The sequence below is a fragment of the Thermobia domestica genome, chromosome 10 (genome assembly GCF_964235325.1).
Source record: "Thermobia domestica chromosome 10, izTheDome1.hap1.1, whole genome shotgun sequence".
NCBI lineage: Eukaryota > Metazoa > Arthropoda > Insecta > Zygentoma > Lepismatidae > Thermobia > Thermobia domestica.
Window position 1 is genome coordinate 88,969,757 of NC_137463.1, and position 22,266 is coordinate 88,992,022.

Sequence of the window (22,266 nt, forward strand, 5' to 3'; positions counted from 1 at the left end):
ACTTCGTTTAGTTAAAGAAAGTACACATGCTTTATGACCCAAAGTAAATTGGAAAAAAAAAATTAAGGAGTTCCATTTCTATCAATACAAGAAATGAAAGTTGACAGTGTGTTTCGATAGTCATGTGTGTTTAGTTCCTTCTATTGGAATTCAAAAATTTTGAACCTGGTTCGAATTCCACTGGGTGCTCTTATTTATTTATTTCTTTAGAAACAAGCTTTTCTGCACTTAGTTTAGTTTCTGATTTTATGATTCATTTCCTGGTTTGTTTCTTCAAAAGAAGTCATACTTTAGAAAATCGCTAACTGATTAACGTTTGTGTTCGAGGACTTCATAAACACAAAAGAAATGAATAATCTAAGCAATTTGTCTTTTTTTTTTTTTTTTTTTTTTTTTTTTTTTTTTTTTTTTTTTTTTTTTTAAGGTAACATAGATGCTACTAAATTGTTACTAAAATGAGTTAAAGCCTTTATTCTTTCGTGTGCGTATTGACGGAGGAATACAAAGGATTTCACCCTGACAAAAATGTGTATGCCCCTTGAAAAAGAAATTTTTCATCCCTGGCAGGGGTAAACTCCCCTCCTAGAATGTTTTTTTAAATCTTCAGGATGGAAACAGGGAATAACTTTTATTTTGTAGACCAAAGTATTACAATTAGGAACAACTCTTGTTAAGGAGATTGGTTTATCGTATATTTACCCTGTCCATCTGCAAGACCAAAACATGTTAAGGATTACTTGATAGATCACCATCAAATTTGTTCAGTGAGTCAAAAGTTAGGAATCGAGTTAGGCAATAATCAAACTGGTAATAGAAAGAAGCAATTACCGGTTTTTACGTTGATCATTATAAACCGAACACGGTAATATATGCATGTGAAGAAGCGGTTTTCTGCTATCAATTAAGCATCCAAAGTATTATTATACATTTCATCTATATCCCTCACTCTGTACTAAAACTGGAAGCAGTAGAAGTTCACTACAATTTTCGGTTTCAATAAAATAGAACAGTGCGTATAAGACGGTTTACACAAATAAATTCACCGATAACTTATTATGTTACGTTAAGACTGGAACGATCGTTACAATAATTGTTGCGCCGAATGCTACAGCGCTGGTTACTGATCTTAAATGACTCTTTCTTAATATCATATCAAAGTAGCCTATCGCATTCCCCTCGCCATTCCCATTATAGCTGCATCTGGAGAACGTACTTTTCAAAGATAATAATAATAATAATAATACCCCCTAAGAACATACACAAAGCAACAACACTTGAATGGACTGACTAATTTCTATTCAAAGTGAAATAATAAAGAAATCCACAAATATGAATTGGTGTAGGATTTATTTAATATGGGAACAAAAATGTTCTTTCACATGTTTTTTTTCTTTATATACTTATGAAAATCAAAATGACAAAATGGGCATGTGCTGACATGACATCATTTTCAAATATTGTATCATTCAATATTTCAATGTTAATTTCTTCTACGCTTAATAACATTTCAACATGTCTTATTTACTTTTAAAAAAAAAAAGAAAGAAAAAAAGAAAGAAAAAAGAAAAAGAAAACATTGCACAATTTTTGCGATTGCTAAGGTTGGCTTGGAGGTTCGAACTAGGCATTTTTGGTTTACTATTTTCTGAAGATACTCGAAGTTGGATTTAGAAAATTTTTGCCTCAAAACACCCATAATCAGTGCGCTCAACCTTTGTGGAACAAGATGTACATACTACAACAAGAATTATAACCCTACCAGTCTCCACGACTAAATGGTGGGGCTCCGAAGTTGACCATTTTCCATGTTGGCTTCAATTCATAAGCTGTACTTACAGTCTTTGATGACCAATTATTTGCCTGGAGGATTTCTTTCGACAAAACACATAAAAATATGGGTTTCTTACAAACATGTATAGTTTTCATAAGAAAAGTTTGAACAAAATCGAAGATGATCATGGTACTTCTTTTTGTGAGTTGAAGTTCTCACATGGTGATTCATAACTCCGGATACATCCTTGTAAGTTGGAAAGGACTGCAGGGATTGGGATGAAATCTCGGCTACGGCTATTGAGTATACACTCTAAGACGGTATATGACCACCATGGCAGATATCTTAAAGCCTCCCTTCCTGAATCAAACTGACCTTTTTCAAATCGAAGATCATGTGATGTACCATTTGAGGCTAGAGCGTCAATAGAGACACGAGTCTGATATCAGTTTTTATCCAACTTCATTTTTCTGTAAGTGGCTGACCTATTAATATGGGAGATCAGCAGTTACAGTACACGCTCAATGTGGTGACCAGCTCGCTCGATACATACTGCAAGAAACTTTTTTCACTTCTTGTGTATCTTTCTGAGCACATCAGGATCCACGCTGCAAAAAACGTGAGTTATACGCTACAGCAGATCACGACGCTCTCTCCTTTTTCGACAGATTTTACACAATATGCTCATAATCAATGTCACTCACAAACTAAAAGGAGAGTTCACACGCAAACATTATTACGATTACTGGTGTGTAGTTCAGAAATGAGACCCTACGATTAAAGTATGAACTTCGTGTGTAAGACACTTCTCACCAGACGTTTTTGTATTAAAAAGATGTCCAAAGCCAACTTCGAAGTAGTATGAGTCACATTTATACTTTGTGTTGAATTAAGTCAATAGTATTACTATTACTATAATTATTTAATAGGGAATTCGAGTGTCAAATCCAATCCATGCAACGAAGCAACCGCCCAAATTCGTCGGTAGTCAAAAACTGAAGAAAAGATTTGTGCGCACACAGCAGAGCATAAAGATGAAGCCTCTTAGTTCTATCATGAAGTTATTTTTGTAAAATTGAGTATTAAATAACGATCATCTCTCAAGAAGAATGGCTGCCAGTGATCTCTTCGGTGTATTTAATATCAGCTATTTTTTTTTTTTTTTTTTTTTTTTTTTTTTTTTTTTTTTTTTTTTGCGTTGCTTCTATGATTATTCAACTCTATTTCATATTTCAAATGCCACTGCCTAGTATTATTTTTCTAACATTTCCGCTGTTAATGTTCAAATTTTGAAATTTCATAGAAATATCTTACTATTAAGCAATGAAATTCTTCTATTGTGTTGCCTGTTTCGAAACTCTTTCTCCCATGTTGAGAGTGGTTTCAATTCTGCTTAAGTAAATGATGCAGTTCTTAAAATTTCTCTTTTCAGTTACAAATGAAATGTTTTAGATACATAAAATTACAGTAGAAGCCAAAAGGAATCAAAGTTATGTGATAATATTTTTAGACATCTGGCTTCTAAACCGGAACAGGACTGAGGACTCTTGCTAATGGCAAGTTATTGTTCTTTTGAGATACCAACGAGACGGCCAAACTTTCTGTTCTAACGCTTTATTCTTTGCGGTAATTTGCTGGGAATTTGCAAAAGGAATGCAACACTATAAACATTTTCAGTTAAGGAGGCAGTGGCCACTTACTTGTATATAAAACTACTAACTTATTCTTAAAATGTCTGTCTGAAGGCACAGTACAACGATAAATATAGGAAAAAATGAGACGTTCTGAGTAGTAAAGGTGAACTCAAACAAGTCTGTTTCCTGAAAATACACTCTGAATGATCATTTTGTAGGACAAAAATTAAAGATTTCCACAAATAGGTACAGACATGAGAACTGTCTGCAACAAGAAACAGCTTGATATTGCTACTTCTATACCTCAAATATAATTTCCGAGCGATCATATTGCACGTAACTTCTGTTGAGTTCGTCCTTACTACCAGAATGCCTCAAATCAAGATTGTGCAATGCCCTTTGGTGCGTAGAGTGGTGACAAGTTCAATTCCCATAGAGATCAGAATGTGGTTAAAACTGGCACGCCTATTGCTAATTAATCTTACATTCCTTTATATCAATTTGCGTGTCATGTGAACATTTGCATCATACTATGCTATGTTATATTATATTAGTGTTATGTATTTTCTCTATTGTGATGACATAACGTTCAGAGAACTGATTTTTTTAAAGGAGGTTTGGTAATAGTGCGCACATTGGTTCACGTCAAACGTCCATTCATCTGAGGATATCAAGTTTTAACTTGATCTGAACAATCATTGTATGCGAATCAAAATTTTAACAATTTTGAGGAAATTGCGAATACAACTTCATATTTTTTAAATGAAAATTAACGTGAGTTTTACTACAGATTTTTCATTAATAATTATTTATCTTCAGTACTTTAAATAATCTACCGAAAGCCTCAGCTTTTCTAAGAGAGTCATACAACAGAAAACATAATATAAAATAAATAATAATTCTTGCCTATATACAGAGATAAAAAAGGGACTTACACAATCAAAAGTTTCTTGGGGTTACACATAATATTCGTATTGAATTTTCATATACATAATCCCGAAAAAACTTTTGACTATGACTGTAGTATATCATAGTTTATATCTTACAATCAAACACTTTGCGGCATAACAATTCAATTCATTAATATTCTGAATAACATATTAATATAATATGAAGGAATGATAATGAAACAAATATATCACTTACAATACGGTTAGGGATATTTAAAAAAGATAATAAAGAATTATGACACTTTATTATTATTATTATTATTATTATTATTCAGTCTGAACTTTCATTTTTGTTTTCTCTACTATCACAATACGAGTGTTTTTATTTTTCTCTATTTTTTAAAATTAATATAGTCTACCATGTTCCACATTCTCAGAATTCTCAGCAATATCTATTAAAAATATTGAATTTACAAGTCTGAAGATAAAAGATAACATATCAATGAAGAGTTATTGGACGAGGCACATCTCAGATACTAATACTCAAGTCTTCTCTACAAAAGAAAAATTATGAGTTTTTTTTTTAAATAATAATAATAATTAAAAAATACCTTACGCCTGCGCCGAAACAAATAGATTTCTACAAAGTTTGAAACTTATGACAGAAGCGCACACTTCTGGTACAGGTTCCAATATGAAATAACAAACACTCACGTTTCAATATGGAAGTTCAAAAGTACTGTAAAATTTTCATTATTAATAAAATAAATAAGATTAAAGTTACGTTATTTTGTGTACACTTTTCTTCACTGGCTAATCATTTCATTTTATTTCAAACATTCTGGTCTACTGTTCTTCTAAAGATAGTATAACATTTATATTAGTTCCCTAGAAAACAAAGCAACTTCATCAATTTGTTTAAATTAATTATTAACATATTTTATTGAGTGTTTTCTCAAAGTGTTGGTCATTTACTCTTTCTTACTGTACCTTTAGCTTTATTAATATGTTTGATGATTAATAAATTTTATCCAAAATAATATTTCGGACTGCTGATAATTTTTAATATGTTGATCCGAGTTCAGATTTTCAATTGAATAACAGCAAAAATAATTATTTTATATTTCTCTCACATTTTAAATGATATCCTGAAAGTACTTTCCACTTTCACATTAGAACGTATTAACCATACATATACATATATAAATAGTCTACTTTAATAACCAAATTATTTATGTAAGAATTTCCAGCAGCTGTAAAACACTACTGTAAATTATTCACCAAATTGCAACAATTATACATTTAGGTTTCAAAACGTGGGACTTGGAATATTATGAATTTTAAATAAATAAATTAAATATTAAGAAACCTTCATCATACACTTTGGAGAGGAAGAGACTAAACATTTACTACCCTGAAATATCAGTGAGAAAAAGCTCATTCAGGCGCCTTTTTTTTTCTTTTGTATATATATGTATACTCAAAATTGCATCTACATACGCACTAACACTCGAGTTGAGGATATGCGCAATAAACACACTAAACAGCAAATTTGACGAATTTTCTTATTTACCAATTCAATACACTAATAATAATAATAATATCCTGTTATTAAACATATACAATCAGTTTAACGTTACCAATCACAATAGATATTATGTTAACTTTTAAAAGTTGGAAAAGGAAAAAAATAGAACATTCAATCTCTGCAAATACCAATGTATTCAGTATAGACCATAAAGTATTTTATATATATATATTATAGAGAGAAATAGAAGACACTGCTTTATTTAAACAATGAATAGGCACACTGGAACAACATCAACATTGGGCCAATGACAAGTCAATTTGTACTTTTTTCTCTCTTTGAAATATAATCAGGACCGTTTTTCACGTTATCACATCAAGGTGCAGAACAATATAACAGTTTTGCAGTACATATATAATACTGGTATTGCCTTTGGAAGAAATACATATTAAAACTACGGTTACGTGTTAAATCACAACCTGATTTTAAAGTGAAAGAAAAATAAAGCAAATATTCTCTCGGTCATTAACTTTTGAATGTTGTACTAATTACTACAAATAACTTTTAAATATATTATTACAAGACTAAATAGGATTTGATACTTTTTCCCCTGTATGATACAAAGTGCTACTTCGATCTACAGAAACAAATAACTTAATATTTGCATCAACGAATTTATTTCTTAGTAATCCACGCTCAATTTTAATACTAGACATATTGATTTAAATACTGAAAAAAAAATTACTAAAGGAGAGAAAAAAAAGATCTTATGGATATTACCGATAATACTTACAGAATTTAGAGGATATGATGTACTAGATATTTGCTTACACAGCTTTTTTATTCTTTACATGTGAAATTATGAAAACCTGAATAGTTTTTGAAACATTACTATGTATGTTCTGTTTATTATTATTATTATAATTATAATTATAATTATTATTATTATTATTATTACTTCATATCATAGGTAAATCATACTTTTAAATTCCCTTCTTAGCTCTAGCTACTGGGGCTAGTAAATCAACTATCTTATTTTATTTTTTTTTTTTTTTAAAGAACCCTGAGAAAATGCAGAACACAGAAGAAAAATGAAATCACAGTAGTCTCAGGATCAGTTCATTTGAGATAACATTAATTACATACCGTAATGCAAGAAAAAATTCATCACAACAACAGGCAACAAGTGAACAGTGCTGCCTCTATCACATGAGAAACGGCAAGGGAAAAAAAATGTCGTCATCACTTACAACAATATCCCCACAGTTAACCGTCAGATTTTTTTCTACGTATCCAAGAAGCAAACTGTGTGTAAAGTTCACTTTGTGCATCATAGTGTGCGTAAACTCCTTTGAAACTCTACAACTGAAATATGTATATTTAAAACAGACCATTTCTATACGATAACCTCACTAACATTCTTGTTTGCTAACAAGCTTCATAAAAGCCGCATCTCCCAGCACAGACAGTTTTTATACTTTCAGAAAAAATAAAGTTTCATTAGGAACAGGCAAGTGTTTATTGGATTTTATAGGGAACAGACAGTCATATTTTATATAACTGTAGATATCACGTCTCTCTCGATCTATGCTACTCTCTAACCACATGTCTATAATCAACATATATATTTATTATAAAATTAAAACGGCAATTTAATGTTACAGAATATGTAGTAGTTCAAAGAAACGATTAAACTGTATTTATTCTCGCTATAAGAAATGACACCTATTCTAAATTCAATCTATCTGATAATTAATTATTAAATTTCTAGACTGCCATTAATTTCGTAACTTTTTAACTTTTCAAATCAAATTAAAGTACAGTAAATGTTTCAAATTTCCATTTAGTCCTTTAGAACAGGCTTACGGTATAATTCGAGATAAATTTTACTTTAATATTGTGATGTAAATTGGAAACTATCAATTGAAATGACTGTATTATGCATGGACCTTTAACAAAAAATAAATAAACGAAGATAAAATGTAATTCCATAAATGTTTTAAGAAAAAATGGAGGAAGACGAATACATAAAATACCCCGTATATTTTTGAGTATGTAAATTTAAAATAGTAACAATACATACTCTAAGATAAGAATTTACTAAGTCCATTAGTAACTGTAACCAAACATTAACGGATATCAATTGAGAATACTTTTTCTTCGTTTCATTAGTATTAACAATGAGAAGGTTTATTTGATCTATAACTTACAATGCTTGTAAACCAAAACTGCACAAAAGAATAAATAATATTGACCCTTATTCCTACTCATAAGATTTTTGACTACTAAATTAGACAATTAATGAGTAATTGAATTTATAATTGTACAAAGAGGGGCAGTTAGTACTTTTGTTCTGCCTTGTAGGGTAATGACCGATTTTGTAGAAATATCATTCTCTGTAATCTACTACTGACGTTTATTTATATAAAACGTCTCTGACATTTTTTTTAATGGAAATACTTGCAACTTATGACACATTTTTCTCGTCTTTCTGACTTTCACATAATAAGAACATGAAATTATGCCAAGTTGAAATACCGAAGAGAAAGAACTAGTCCATGCTGTTTTCATTATTATTACTATCATCGGAGTCCAAATATTGTACAATATAGTATTATTTTTTAAAAATAGTAATGTAGAAATCTGCTTTATCAACGTAAGCCGCTTGAAGAAAAGTTTTATAAATAAACTAAAAAGATACTCTGCTCCTTTCTACACCATTAAATAATAATTAAATGTCGAATTTTCGCTACCTTTACTGGAAGCATTGACAAGACACTAGTATGAAAAGAGGTTAATATAATAGGATATTGCTCCACTATTCTTCTAAATTCCTTTCTTACCTGTGTCTTAATAAACGAAAATTCGACAATAAAACCGTTAACAGTTAAAAGAAGAACAGGGTACAATATATTCTGAATATCTGTATTTTCGTTTCTACTTTTGGGAACAAGTATATGAAAACAGAGATTTGCATCTGTTTTTCTTCAAGGAGATAATCTTCAGAGCTTTCCCTGGAGCAACTTCCAAGTACGTATCTAATTCTATTTGTACATACATATGATTAACTTAGAAGAGGAAAGAATAACACATGTACCAATCAACGAAAGGAAAAATATTTAACAAAATCTTATTTGTAGGAGGAAGAAACACTTACTGTACTTAATTTTACGGTTCGAAAAAGTGGAACCAATGTACAAATTATATTTTTTTCCTTTCTAAACATTTCAAATAATTTCTTGATTAAAGGAACACTGAAGTACACTGGTAATTTCTATGGCACACTTGCATATCCCTTACTTATGATTAACAACGGAAGTTTTCAGTTTTCTCCTTTACCCTTTTTCTTTACAAACAAAAAGTCATATGGAATGCTGCTATTTCGGAACTGAAGATAATTTGCTCAGAAAGGTCGGCATTGTGACTAGACTTATCCAGTCTTACGTAAAAAAAAAAAAAAAAATACACACGCTGTCTTCTGGCTTAAGTACATATTACTCTAAGTACAACCACTCACACACTTGTTACTATATACACACTCACATACACACATACATACGTGCACTTGCGTCATTATCGTCACTATATCCACGATGATTGATCTCACATCATCACGTAATGAGGAATCACACGACAATCATACAGTGCTTTTTTTTTTTTAATTCACAATTGCTTTATCACTCAACATCACTTAAGTCAACAATAAGAAAAAGATCTGCAATTCCTATATACATGTCTTCATGAAACACTCATGTACAACAAAATAACGAAAAATCCTCAAGCATAACTCTATTTACAAATCAAGGAGAAGCTTGTGCTTAAATATATTGACATGTATTAAAAAGGGATCATAACCTGATAATAATCGTCGTTCACACTACACACTCATGCACGATATAAGCTCTTGGCACAACTGACTGTACTGCAAATGATCCCCTGATATCCTGCGCATTTTCAGTCCTTTCAAGTCACATCCTTCTCCTTCGCAAACCTTCAGTTCAATCTGCACTCCTCCAGGATATTCCAGAGCCAATCCTTTATCAAGAGGTTGACAAATAAACCCTGGTACACGCGTGTCAATTAAATGCTTCACTAAATTAAGAATTTCAGATGCACATAATTGTGAGCAGAAGTCTGATAATGTAACTTCGAATGAACCGCTTGGAGTTTTCTGAAGTTCTGAACTTGAACCAAATACGTTGCCCGTCGAGGACATATTTTGCTGTTCACAACTCGATCTGTAGTTCCTTCCATTTTCATAAAATACATTCGTATTATGCTGGTAATTGTCATCTACTAAGGTTGCACTAGGTGGGGGAAATGTATGTCGAAGGGTAACGTTCTGCACATAAGAGTCATGACGATCAGCACTGAATTGCACAGCATCCTGTCGCACTAAGTTCCGCTCATTATGCTTTTTCAATTGTTGATTATTATCTATTACACTTTGTTTTCCTATACCACGCACAATAGAAGGTTTGGAGGGATCATAGGAACCAAGATTAGTCACTACAACAGAAGGTATTGTTGTATACCCAGTGTACAATACTGTGGAGTATGGAACATTGGTAGAAACGTAATTACCATACGAAAGATTGAAGGTTGGGTCAATCATTGGCCCACCCTCGCCAATAGACGAGGGCGAACTTTCCATATCTTCCGGTGCATCTGGTGTGGAATCACTCGAAGATGGGATTACCATTTCTCCCATCTCGTCAGTTATTGATATCTGAGGATTACCAGAATAACCGGGGTAACCAGGTATCTTAGGTTGTTTTGTTGGTCCAACACTATACACACCGACACTTGAGACAGGAACAATGGGTTCCCTCAGCGAGGGAGATGTTCGACATTCTCTATTTGCTTCAGAAAGAAACGGTCCATTGTTCTCCACGTCTTCTTGAATCATACCGAGGTTTGATGGTGGTGGGGAATTCCGATGGTGCTGTGGTGAAGACAACGCTTGAACGCGTGGATAAGTAGGCTCTCCTAGTCCCCCTATTCCTAGAACACCAAAATTACTAAGCCCACTAGTCCCTTGCGTTATGGAGCCTGTAGGTGCAACGTAACCTGCCGTGGACAGTCCACTAAGCCCTTGAGTAATTGCTGTTACACTTGCACAAGTTGGAGGCGGAGGAGATGAACCCTGTGCGTGCGGAGACCCTGATAGGGACGGAAACAACTGATATCCTGAAAAACTACCGGCATCTGGAATCACACTCACAGGTGATCCTCTCTGATGTAACTGAAGACGCTGTAGGTGTTGGGTCAGGGATACATTGTCAGTCAATCCTCCTTGCTGGTGAATAGGTGATCCTGAAAACGAATCATTCAACATAAATTTCTTAATGATAACATCATTTATAACAGGATATAATCTATTTTATCTCAACTATTCTACGGAAACTGAATATGTTATTCACTTAGATTGAAAAAATGACAGTTTCACACAAGGAAATTCGAAATATTGACCATGAAAATTGTAAGTGAAATAAGTTAAAACATTTATTTAATAATAGTTAATAGTGCTTACAACTAAAGGGTCCAAATGAATTAATCGAGTTGCGGGATGAGACAGTCTTATATAGGATATAAAAATATGTGCATGTGCAAAGTTATAGCGGCTGAGTGTCATACGAAACGGAGAGGGAGGGGGGTCAAAGTTGGTGGGGAAGGCCTATGCTATGTTATAGAAGTACATCAAATAAAGTGTTGAGTCGTAAAAATAGTGAAAGATAGACAATACAAACCGCAGTAGTTTCACATATTGGCAAAAGAAGAATGGGCGAAGTAGATCATGAACCTCCGCCGCCATTTTGAAATCTGTGATTTTTTTAAAATGAAAAGGTAGTCATGTGATATATCAATTAGGGTCAGCATGTTCTCAAAAAGTCAACTATGAACTTTAGTGATCGTTACCTGTACTTATTTGGAAGATTTAGGATCATCTTTACAGTTATTTACGAAAAATTAGGAGATTGATACTCATAAGTTGAAAGTTTGGATTATTACGAAAATACATTCGACCGCAGTAGCCCACTGTTCATCCAGATATCACATGCTACGCTCGTCCCAAGTTACTTTAGCTTACGAAGGTGGACAAAGAAAGTTCAGTGAAAATATAGCAAGTTGTGAAAAAAAAAAGTAGTGGTCTATATACAGTACGTTATAATTGCATTCCAATCTATTAGATTTTATTGTGTTATGGTCTATATTAGTAAGTATGTCATTTAACAAAAGGTAGCTATATAAACTCCACATTCTTTTCAACCAAAAGCAAAAAACAAAGCGGAAACGGTTCTTCCAGACAGTTCCAAACATCTTCGGCACTATATGAAGCAAATCGGAAGTAATGTCATAAATAATAATGTACTAATATACACCCTGGATATCAAATTTCACTGTTATTTTTCTTGGCTTGTATACATGTTTAACTTAAATTTGTTTTCGTGATAATCCAAACTTTCAACATACAAGTATCAGACTCCTAGATTTTTGTAAAAAGGCCTAACTATAAAGTTGATCCTAAATCTTCCAAATAAGTACAGAAAATGATTACTAAAGTTCATAATTGACTTTTTGAGAACATGCTGGCCGTAATTGATATATCACATGACTACCTTTCCATTTCAAACAATATCACAGATTTCAAAATGGCAGCGGAGGCTCATGATCTACTCTGCCCATTCTTCTTTTGCCAATATGTGAAACTACTACTGTTCGTATTGTCTATCTTTCAATATTTTTATGACTCAACACTTTATTTGATGTATTTCAATAACACAGCACAGGCCTTCCCCACCAACTTTGACCCCCCTCTTTCTCCGTTTCTTATGGCGCTCAGCCGCTATAACTTTGCACATATACATTTTTTCACATCCTCTATCAGACGCACTATGTCTCATCCCGCAACTCGATTCTCCATTTGGGCCCTTTACTTGTTAGATTAGACCTTCAACAAGTAACTTTCGTTTCACAGTGTAAAACTACTGTAGACTTCCACTATGGGAATTCAATACTCAAAATTTCAAGTAGTACATTTGACTACTGGTTGCAACTGATTAATAGGATCAAAAACAATTTGTTTCTCGGACACTGAATCCATATCAGAAAGCTATTACTCGCTATGCTTTACTGCTTTTGTTCTATGGCATTAAAGGTTGAAACCGGAAATCGTTAATTTGAACTACTTCCAGTTTGAATAGATGGTTAAAGGAGGAGATAGAACGTACTCTTGGGAACTGAATCGATTGCAAAAACTGCGTCTCGATATTTCTTAGTTTTTCCGCAATGGAAATTGTATTGAAACCGGAAGTAGCAGTAAATTTCTACCATTTTTGGTTTCGGTAGAGTGCTGCGGGTTGTGAGTATATGCTTCCTTGAGACATTGCAGAGAACTGCGTGCCGCTATCTACTACCATTATTGTTCTATGTCGATAGTGTTGAAACAAGGAATTGCTAATTTGAACCATTTTGGGTCAGAACAGATGGTTAATGAAGAAGATGTAACCTATTCTTGGGACAATGAATCAATTGCAGAAAACCGCATCTCGATATCTTTTATCAATTTTGCTCTCTGGAAATCAGTAATATTATATTTGAAACCGGAAGTAATATTAAATTTGAACCACTTCTGGTTTTAGTGGTGTTCAGGATTGTTATCTATTTAGCTCAGAGAAATTCAGAATATTAGAAATTAATACAATATATTGCATACTACTTGTCAATATCGAATAAAATTGCTGGAAAAAACTGCTTTGTTTTATTTTTAATTTGTCTAATTTTTAAACATTGAAATACTACCCATATAAGGAAACAGAGCAACACATTCAAATTTCCTATATGACTTACACGGGATAATCCTGAGAAAATATTGATGCTTGTAAACAAATTCATACTTTAACTAGAGCATGAACAGGATTGTAAAAAAAAAAACAAACCATGCCATTTGAAAGCTCTCTCTCTCTCTCACTCACATTCACACACACACACACACACACACACACACATATATATATATATATATATATATATATATATATATATATATATATATATATATATATATATATATAGAGAGAGAGAGAGAGAGAGAGAGAGAGAGAGAATGTTTCAAAATGATTTGAATTTCAACTCCTATTTCTTTTATTATTATTATTATTATTATTCGTACAAATTATTTAAAATTTTACACATAAACTTACTAGAACTGTCGAAGTTTACTGGTAAAATATGAGATACAATAACTCATACCACTCTGTTACTCTGCATACACCAATTTGGCAATCCAATTCCTCTTAGACTAGTTTCAGCGTGTTTTCATCAACATTTTGAATTGTAGTTGTAATGCGCTCTTGCAGTTTACGGACATCCTGGGGTAGAGACGGTTTGTACACAATGTTTTTGAGATATCCCCACAGAAAAAAATCGAACGGGGTTAAGTCTGTTGATCTTGGTGACCAACGTAAACGCTATTGAGTATTTACCCCATGCAGCTCGCCCAATATTCTTGGTGATTCGTAACCTTGCGATGAAAGTCGCAAGAAGCTCCATCCAGCTGATAGATACATTTTGCACTTTAATGTTCAAATTGTGACATAAGCCACGTACTAAGCATGTATAGAAATGTTTCTGCAGTCAGTTTCTTTTTGTATACTTTGGAGGCGAAATAGCACAAAACAGATTTGTTTTTTGGTAAATGACGCACCATGTCAACGATTTTATGAGGCTTCTCAGCCCCCACCCGCTTAAGATACGAACACTTGGTTCGTTCACTCTTCCCGTTACGTGGAATGTAACTTCATTATAGAAATACAGTTTGTTCAAAAAACCGTTATCACTGTGCAACTCTTGGAACGACCTACGAAATTCTTTGCGGGGCGTATGGTCATTAGGTGTTAATGTTCTAACTATACCTGAAGCTCTCGACTAATTCTAGATGCAGACTTCTGAGAACCGCATCGAAAACAAGCTCGAACACTTTCAACATCTGTCTCAGGCGTGCAATGCCTACGTGACGATTTTCTTTTGCAAATGCAACCTGCTGTTGTGCACTAGTGATTCTTCACAAAATTTTGTACGAAATTCTGGTTGAACACTCACAACAGATCAACTAACGCGAAAAAGTAGGATGCAAAATGCTCTATCTGCACCACAGGCAGACATCTTGCAACTTGTCACCTGGTGTAAAAATTTCGAACTAGTAAAATCGTCATACTCGTGGATGTGGTCGACAGTATTCCAACAAGATTTTATTTCTCGACAGTTTTAAAGCTCATATAGAATGATTTCTTATCGTTCAAATCAGTTGGAAACACGCACAGAGTTTGAAGCATATATATAAATACAAACTATTTATATACAAGTTGCTTAAAGGAGAAAATTAGCGTACTTGTTTATTTTCTGTGGAATGAAGTAAGAACTTAGTTTATTTTCTAACACAAAATAAGCGAACAGTTTTCAGAATTTTGCAATTACTCATGAGTAACGTATGTTTGTACCAAAAGATCTGTCGAGTTGAACAATGTGTTAGATGTTAAGTATTCTTTGAGCATGAAAGAATGAAGTGAATTAGAAATATGACATATTTTTGAATACACATACCTGGCAACATTAGTATTTCCCCTGGAACAAGTGCAAAACCCCCCCTTTCTTTTTACAAGGAAAAAAAAACAGAAAAACGAAAAGAGTGAACCAAATTTTCCTCCTTAAATAATAATAATTTATGAACTTACCTGGAATTGACGTAGGACTACTTGTAGGAACAGGTGGCGATGGTGTTGGAGTCATGAGAGGCGTTCCATGTGGTGACAGCGAAGGCGTTCCTCCTAGTTGCATTTGCTGAATATGCAACGAATGTCTTATCTGCATTTCTGCTTGAGTTTGGGCATCGGCTATGCCACTGTGTTTCTATTTAACAGAAAAGACGTAATATGTCAAATATTGATAAAACCTCAGAAAACCTATTATGTACGTAAAATAATTATTTCTTATTAATTTCACATTTCACATATACGCAAAAATAAAATGTCCTAAGTTCGTTGAAGGAAAATATTTTAAAAACCCCTACTGAATACTGAATTATAAATTTCAGATACATACGGAGCCGGTTCGAGAAAGCTTCCTGAAGAAAATTCCAGGAGATTTTCCTTGGCAAAGGAGCTCTAATTTTTAGGGCACATTTCTGGAACTTATACGGAGTGCTTTCCAGTTGCTAATGACCATAAATAACAAGTTATTGTGCAGCAGGACCTGCAGGTCATGAATCCACGTAGTATTTAAAAATAAATCAAAATGTATTTAAATGCATATAAATATCAATCAAAAAAATTTTGACAAAGTATTTTGGTGGTACCTATTCACAGGCGTTATCATAAATGCCATGTAAGTAATCCAGTGTCACAATAATGGGCACTGCGTCTTTAGTGTATAATCAGATTGCGTTTAAAACTGTATACAAAATACATGTCCTAAGCGAAGCAGAACTCCAAACTTTCACAGAAACATTTAGAACGAATTACTGAAGCACTGACCTACTTATTATAAAATGTATGAAAGATGCAGATTATTCCTGATGTAAGTAGCATGACAAAACCAAGCTAATCTCCTTATAAAAGTATATAAGCTGACTGTACAGCCTTCTTAGAATACAATTATTTTTCAGTAATTTCGTAATTAATTATTCTAAAGTGCTCTGTACTTCATATTTATCATATCAAAATATTCAATACGTATAAGTAATGTCTGTTGATTGAAGAAAGTAATCATGAAAAGATGAGACCATAAAGAAAGAAGAGTGAAAATGACTAATATCGACAAATTTGATACTACGCAACATGGTTCTGAACTTTCATATAAGGACACTAAGTTCGAATTTCCAGACTCCAGTCTCACTTTCTTTGGTTTTGCCATTCGAGACAAAATCATTATTGAAAAACATTATGGAACTTCGGCAAATGTAAAGAGGTGAAGTGATTTTGAGTTTAACGTCCCGTTCAGCAGCGAGGCTATATGAGACATGGACCTACTGATTAACGTGGAATCCAAACCACTTGAGCTCCCGCCGGGAATTGAACCCAGGTCTCCCGCGCCAAAGGCAAGAGATCCGCGTAAGATGCATCGTTACGAAGGCATTTTAAATATATAATAATCAGAGGTACTTGAAAACTAAGTTTATGTTTAGTTGGCAATGCCTGAATTAATTACAGCATGGGCGATACAGTTTGTAGATAACCGTATTCGGTGCAGTGTGTCACCGAAGCTTCTCACTGATCATTTAAATGCACTGAAGGTATTATCTAAAAATTACCACTGTCTGGATTGACAATCCGCTAATCCTTTTGTACTAGAACGTTTGTTATAAATAGCCATTAGCAGATATAATTTCGCAAAAAGTCAGACTTCTAAGGTATCTTTTAAATCCATTTAAGGATTCCGCAGTTGGGAAACATTTCTTGTTACAGACAAATTTATTTTCTTTTACTCCAGAAGTACATTGTTTATTCGAAAGATAATAGTATGGTAAATTTTAACAGGAGATTGTTCATTTTCAAATTCGCTAAACAATAAATACAAAAGACAATTTTTGACAACAAAATCGGTCAACTGATCGAACTGCTTAAAAAGAATAGTCTGCTCTTATTGAATACTTTCGTATCTCTCTATGCATTTCAAAATTAAATTCAAGTAAAATGTGCTATATTTTCGTATTTTATATTATATATATCGTATAGAACTGTATACAAAGTGATACTGGTCTGTGTTTAAAAATTGTATACGTGTTTTGAAATTAAAACTTCACTTCCAATAGGGAAATTTCCATTCGGCATGTAAAAGATTTTTTTGTTTTGTTTTGTTTACTTTGCTACATATAAAATTTTACAAAATACATCCTTCTAATTAATGTTTAAGAGAATTTTCAGTAATAAAGTTAACATGTACAAGAAACATACCCTAATAGTTAACTGAAAAGTTGCATGTCAAATGACTAATTTTCATTAATTTTCACGGTATACGTGTATATATATATATATACTATGTGATCAAAAGTATCCGGACACCTGGCTGAAAATGACTTACAAGTTCGTGGTGCCCTCCATCGGTACTGCTGGAATTCAATATGGTGTTGGCCCACCCTTAGCCTTGATGATAGCTTCCACTCTCGCAGGCACTCTTTCAATCAGGTGGTGGAAGGTTTCTTGGGGAATGGCAGCCCATTCTTCACGGAGTGCTGAACTGAGAAAAGGTATCGATGTAGGTCGGTGAGGCCTTGGCACGAAGTCGGCGTTCCAAAACATCCCAAAGGTGTTCTATAGGATTCAGGACCCTGTGCAGGCCAGTCCATTACACAGATGGTATGGTCGTGTAACCACTCCGCCACAGGCCGTACAGTATGAACAGGTGCTCGATCATGTTGAAAGATGCAATCGCCATCCCCGAATTGCTCTTCAACAGTGGGAAGCAAGAAGGTGCTTAAAACATCAATGTAGGCCTGCGCTGTGAGAGTGCCACGCAAAACAACAAGGGATGCAAGCTCCCTCCAAGAAAAACACGACCACACATTAACACCACCACCTTCGAATTTTACTGTTGGCACTACACACGCTGACAGATGACGTTCACCGGGCATTCGCCACACCCACACCCTGCCATCGGATCGCCACATTGTGTATCGTGATTCGTCACTCCACACAACGTTTTTCCACTGTTCAATCGTCCAATGTTTACGCTCCTTACACCAAGCGAGGCGTCGTTTGGCATTTACCAGCGTGATGTGTGGCTTATGAGCAGCCGCTCGACCATGAAATCCAAGTTTTCTCATATCACGCCTAACTGTCATACTATTTGGGGTGGATCCTGATGCAGTTTGGAATTCCTGTGTGATGGTCTGGGTAGATGTCTGCCTATTACACTTTATGACCCTCTTCAACTGTCGGCGGTCTCTGTCAGTCAACAGATGAGGTCGTCTTGTACGCTTTTGTGCTGTACGTGTCCCTTCACATTTCCACTTCACTATCACATCAGACACAGTGGACCTAGGGATGTTTAGGAGTGTGGAAATCTCGCGTACAGACTTCTGACACAAGAACACCCAATCACCTGACTACATTCGAAGTCCGTGAGTTCCGCGGAGCGCCCCATTCTGCTTTCTCACGATGTCTAATGACTACTGAGGTCGCGATAATGAGTACCTGGCAGTAGGTGGCAGCACAATGCACCTAATATGAAAAACGTATGTTTTGGGGGGTGTCCAGATACTTTTGATCACATAGTATATATATAATACACGATATGTGTTAGAAAAGTAAAGAGACTGACAACACTGTGCACGAACCGACAACGCTGCCGCGTACACCCTCACACAGATGTTAGGTAAATCCCTGCCGTTAGCTCAGTACACGTTTGAACTTGCTCCAGCTTCTTATGAAATTGGACCAGTAATGGAGTTTGAGCAACGTTCTGCCATCAAATTTTGTGTAAAGATTGACGAATCCGCTACTATGACTTATGATGAAAAGGGTTTACAGAGAACATTCTTCATCCAGAACATAAATCCTTTTTTAGAAGGTCGACAGCAAATGGAAGACAAACCTCGTGTGGAAGACCTTCAGCCTCAAAATGGATAACAATGTGGAACGAATGAAGTCTCTTGTGAGATCAGATCATCAATTGACGGTGAGAATGATTAGTAGTTTCTCAGCCTCTATTCATTGGCTCTCAGTCTCTGTGACTTCCTTTTATTACCCTTTCTCAAAAAACACTTGAAAGGGCTCCAGTTTGGTACTTTGGATGATATCCAGAAAATCGTAACCGACGAGATGAAAAGTATTCCAGCAGGAAACTTCCAGCGCTGATACGAAGAATGGAAACAATGCCTTCATCGCTGTGTAGCTATTCAAGGGGATTATTTTGAAGGGTATAACCTTGTTTTGTAAAAATGATAAAATTTATTATTACAAGAAAATCAGTCTCATTATCTTTCTAACACGCTCAGTGTATGTATATATATAAAATATCGTATAATGCAAAAACAAATGTACTTTTTAACGGAGTGATTCTAGCATGGTAGAGTAAGTATGTGAAAATCTGCATGTATTATCAATTTTCACATTCTCCTAAAGTTCCCCCTCTCCATTCTGATTGTTCAAGAACATTATTTACATTGTATCTTCAAAAGAAAGAAAAAAAAAAAAAACCTTGTAAAAGTAAATTGAAAGTGAAGGTGTAAAACATCTATCTCTATAATTCGCAATATATATGTACCTGTAACTGTTGGTACTCTTGTTGTAATGCTTTAACTTCACAGCCTGATTGTCCATACACTTTCTCCAGATGAGACCGGTACTGTCCAATAGAAGCACAGCCTTCACTCGCCCTTCGTACAGGGCTGTACCTTTCAACTGGAAGGTGGAGGGTATTGGTTTCTTTAAAGCTTTCTCGACCTACGGTAACAAATAAACACCCATTTAATTAATTAAAATGTACCAATTTGGTAATTAAAATGTACCAAAATAATGAGCACAAGCAGAATAACTTCATTACCAGTTATCATCACGAAATTCCCTTTAATACATTCAAGGTTGCGTTTTTCAAGTATTCGGAACATCTTTTTTGATTTCTTTTAATGTAACCTCAAAACTTAATCATAATAAAATAATAATAATAATAATAATAATAAATAACAATATAAAACTTCACACGGAATACAATGGCTTATAAGGTGTTTGCACTATATTCTATTTTTTGAGTCCGATAAGCAATGAAGTTCACTAAGAAATTAAAATAGTTACACTGGAGGTGAAAGTAGATCACTAATTGAAAAAATTACACTAGAGGTGAAAATTGATTATTAATTGAAAAATTTAAGCATCAAATTTCTTAATACCAAGTAATGTAGACTCGTACAAAGACGAAAAATTATTACGAAGGAATATCAATTACACTAAATACACATTAAAGGTAAGCACGGGCTGGATCAATTTTTGACTACCTCTAATTCTACCGTAAGATAAAGAAATTCAAACGTATAGTTCATACACCAGTAATACAGACACGTCATAGAAGAGTACGCTAATACACTTCCTTATTTTTAATGAAATCTACAGTTACAGCGAGGTCAGTAATTATTTTTACACACTTTAACTTAGTTACATGCATCAAGTTTCTATTTACAAAGAATACTTTAAGTTTTATCTTGCCTGATACTGATTTAAGTGACTATAATTAGCAAATAATTCTACGACTAGCCAACTTATGCAATCTACGAGAGATTATAAACTTTTTCTAATTACTGTTTGGAGTTTAACGTCCCTTGAGACAGGACCTGAAGCTAAAGTGAGAACCAAATCATTATTCAGGTTTTATCCAGACTTAGTAACCTCTCGGGGATTGAACTAAGACCACGTGCGGAAAATTAGATCAAATCATTTTGACATTCGTCACATGAACAGGAAATCTGTTAAGATAACCGGCTTTCTGCCAACCAGAAACAAAGTGCTTCTCTTTTGGTAAGATTTGTTTCCCAGCTTGATTTTTCCATACAATAGCCAAACCTCACCGCGAAAGATACTATAAAAATATAAAAGAAAATGAAAGAAAAAAGAAACGTGCAATTTAATGTGCGCTAATATTTTTCCTTTAAAGCAAAATAATTAAGACTAATATGCTAAAATATTCATTTCTAATTTGCGCAAATATGTAATTGCTAAGAATAGATAGATCGTGTTTCAGGATGTAAATGTAAAGTTGTCGATAAAACGAGAGAATACACAAAGCAAGTAATCATAGTATCAGAAAGGACTAAATAGGTTATTTAACACAAACGTATAACAATGATAATTTGAGAATATGCATTATTTAGCACAAGATGAAGAAATACAACTTCTTGGTGATAATAATACTCAAACATACGTAATGATTTCCTAGAGAAAGATTAAGCTTGTGGATAAAGTAATATGTATTCAACTACATTGTTTGTTTATTTTTTATAGATATTAAAGTAGTAATATCACTGAGCTCTCGTATAATTAAAAGTACAGGGCTTTCAAGTCGCAATATATTTAACTACGCTGTTAATGCAGACTCTAGAGTACTATTAACTGAGAAATGACCTTTTAATTCCATATCAATCATTATTAACTCCCGATTCTTTTTTTTCCCTCGAGAACCATCAATAATTATGTTTTGCTGTTCAGTACTTAAAAGAACGAAAGTACTTCTGAAGCTTCAGTCACTACTTAATGACAAATTCAATAACAGTACATTTACAGTACCAATTACAGCCCTCAAACTATCACCTTGATAAACATTTAGTTAAATTATGAAGAGGGTGGTGTAATGCAGCCCACAAAAGAAGTGTGAAACATGTTGAAGAAAAACCTTCAAGTATACCGGAGACTTCTATATTCGACATGACAAACGGAACTACACGTGTTTGAGTTTATT

The 22,266-nt window shown here is 33.9% G+C and overlaps 1 protein-coding gene across 2 annotated transcripts in view; it reads right to left on the reverse strand.

Annotated features, from left to right (window-relative positions):
* Window positions 1-4,184: 4,184 nt before the first annotated feature.
* Window positions 4,185-22,266, reverse strand: part of LOC145662542 (serine/threonine-protein kinase SIK3-like) — a 252,894-nt gene continuing 234,812 nt past the window's right edge. For both annotated transcript variants that reach the window (XM_081728218.1, XM_081728217.1), the window contains 3 exons: window positions 20,086-20,264; window positions 15,558-15,732; window positions 4,185-11,139 (listed from right to left, as the gene is read on the reverse strand). In XM_081728218.1, the coding sequence (XP_081584344.1) occupies window positions 9,701-11,139; window positions 15,558-15,732; window positions 20,086-20,264 (1,793 nt within the window). In that variant the 3' untranslated portion in view covers window positions 4,185-9,700. The remainder of the gene's footprint in view (window positions 11,140-15,557; window positions 15,733-20,085; window positions 20,265-22,266) is intronic.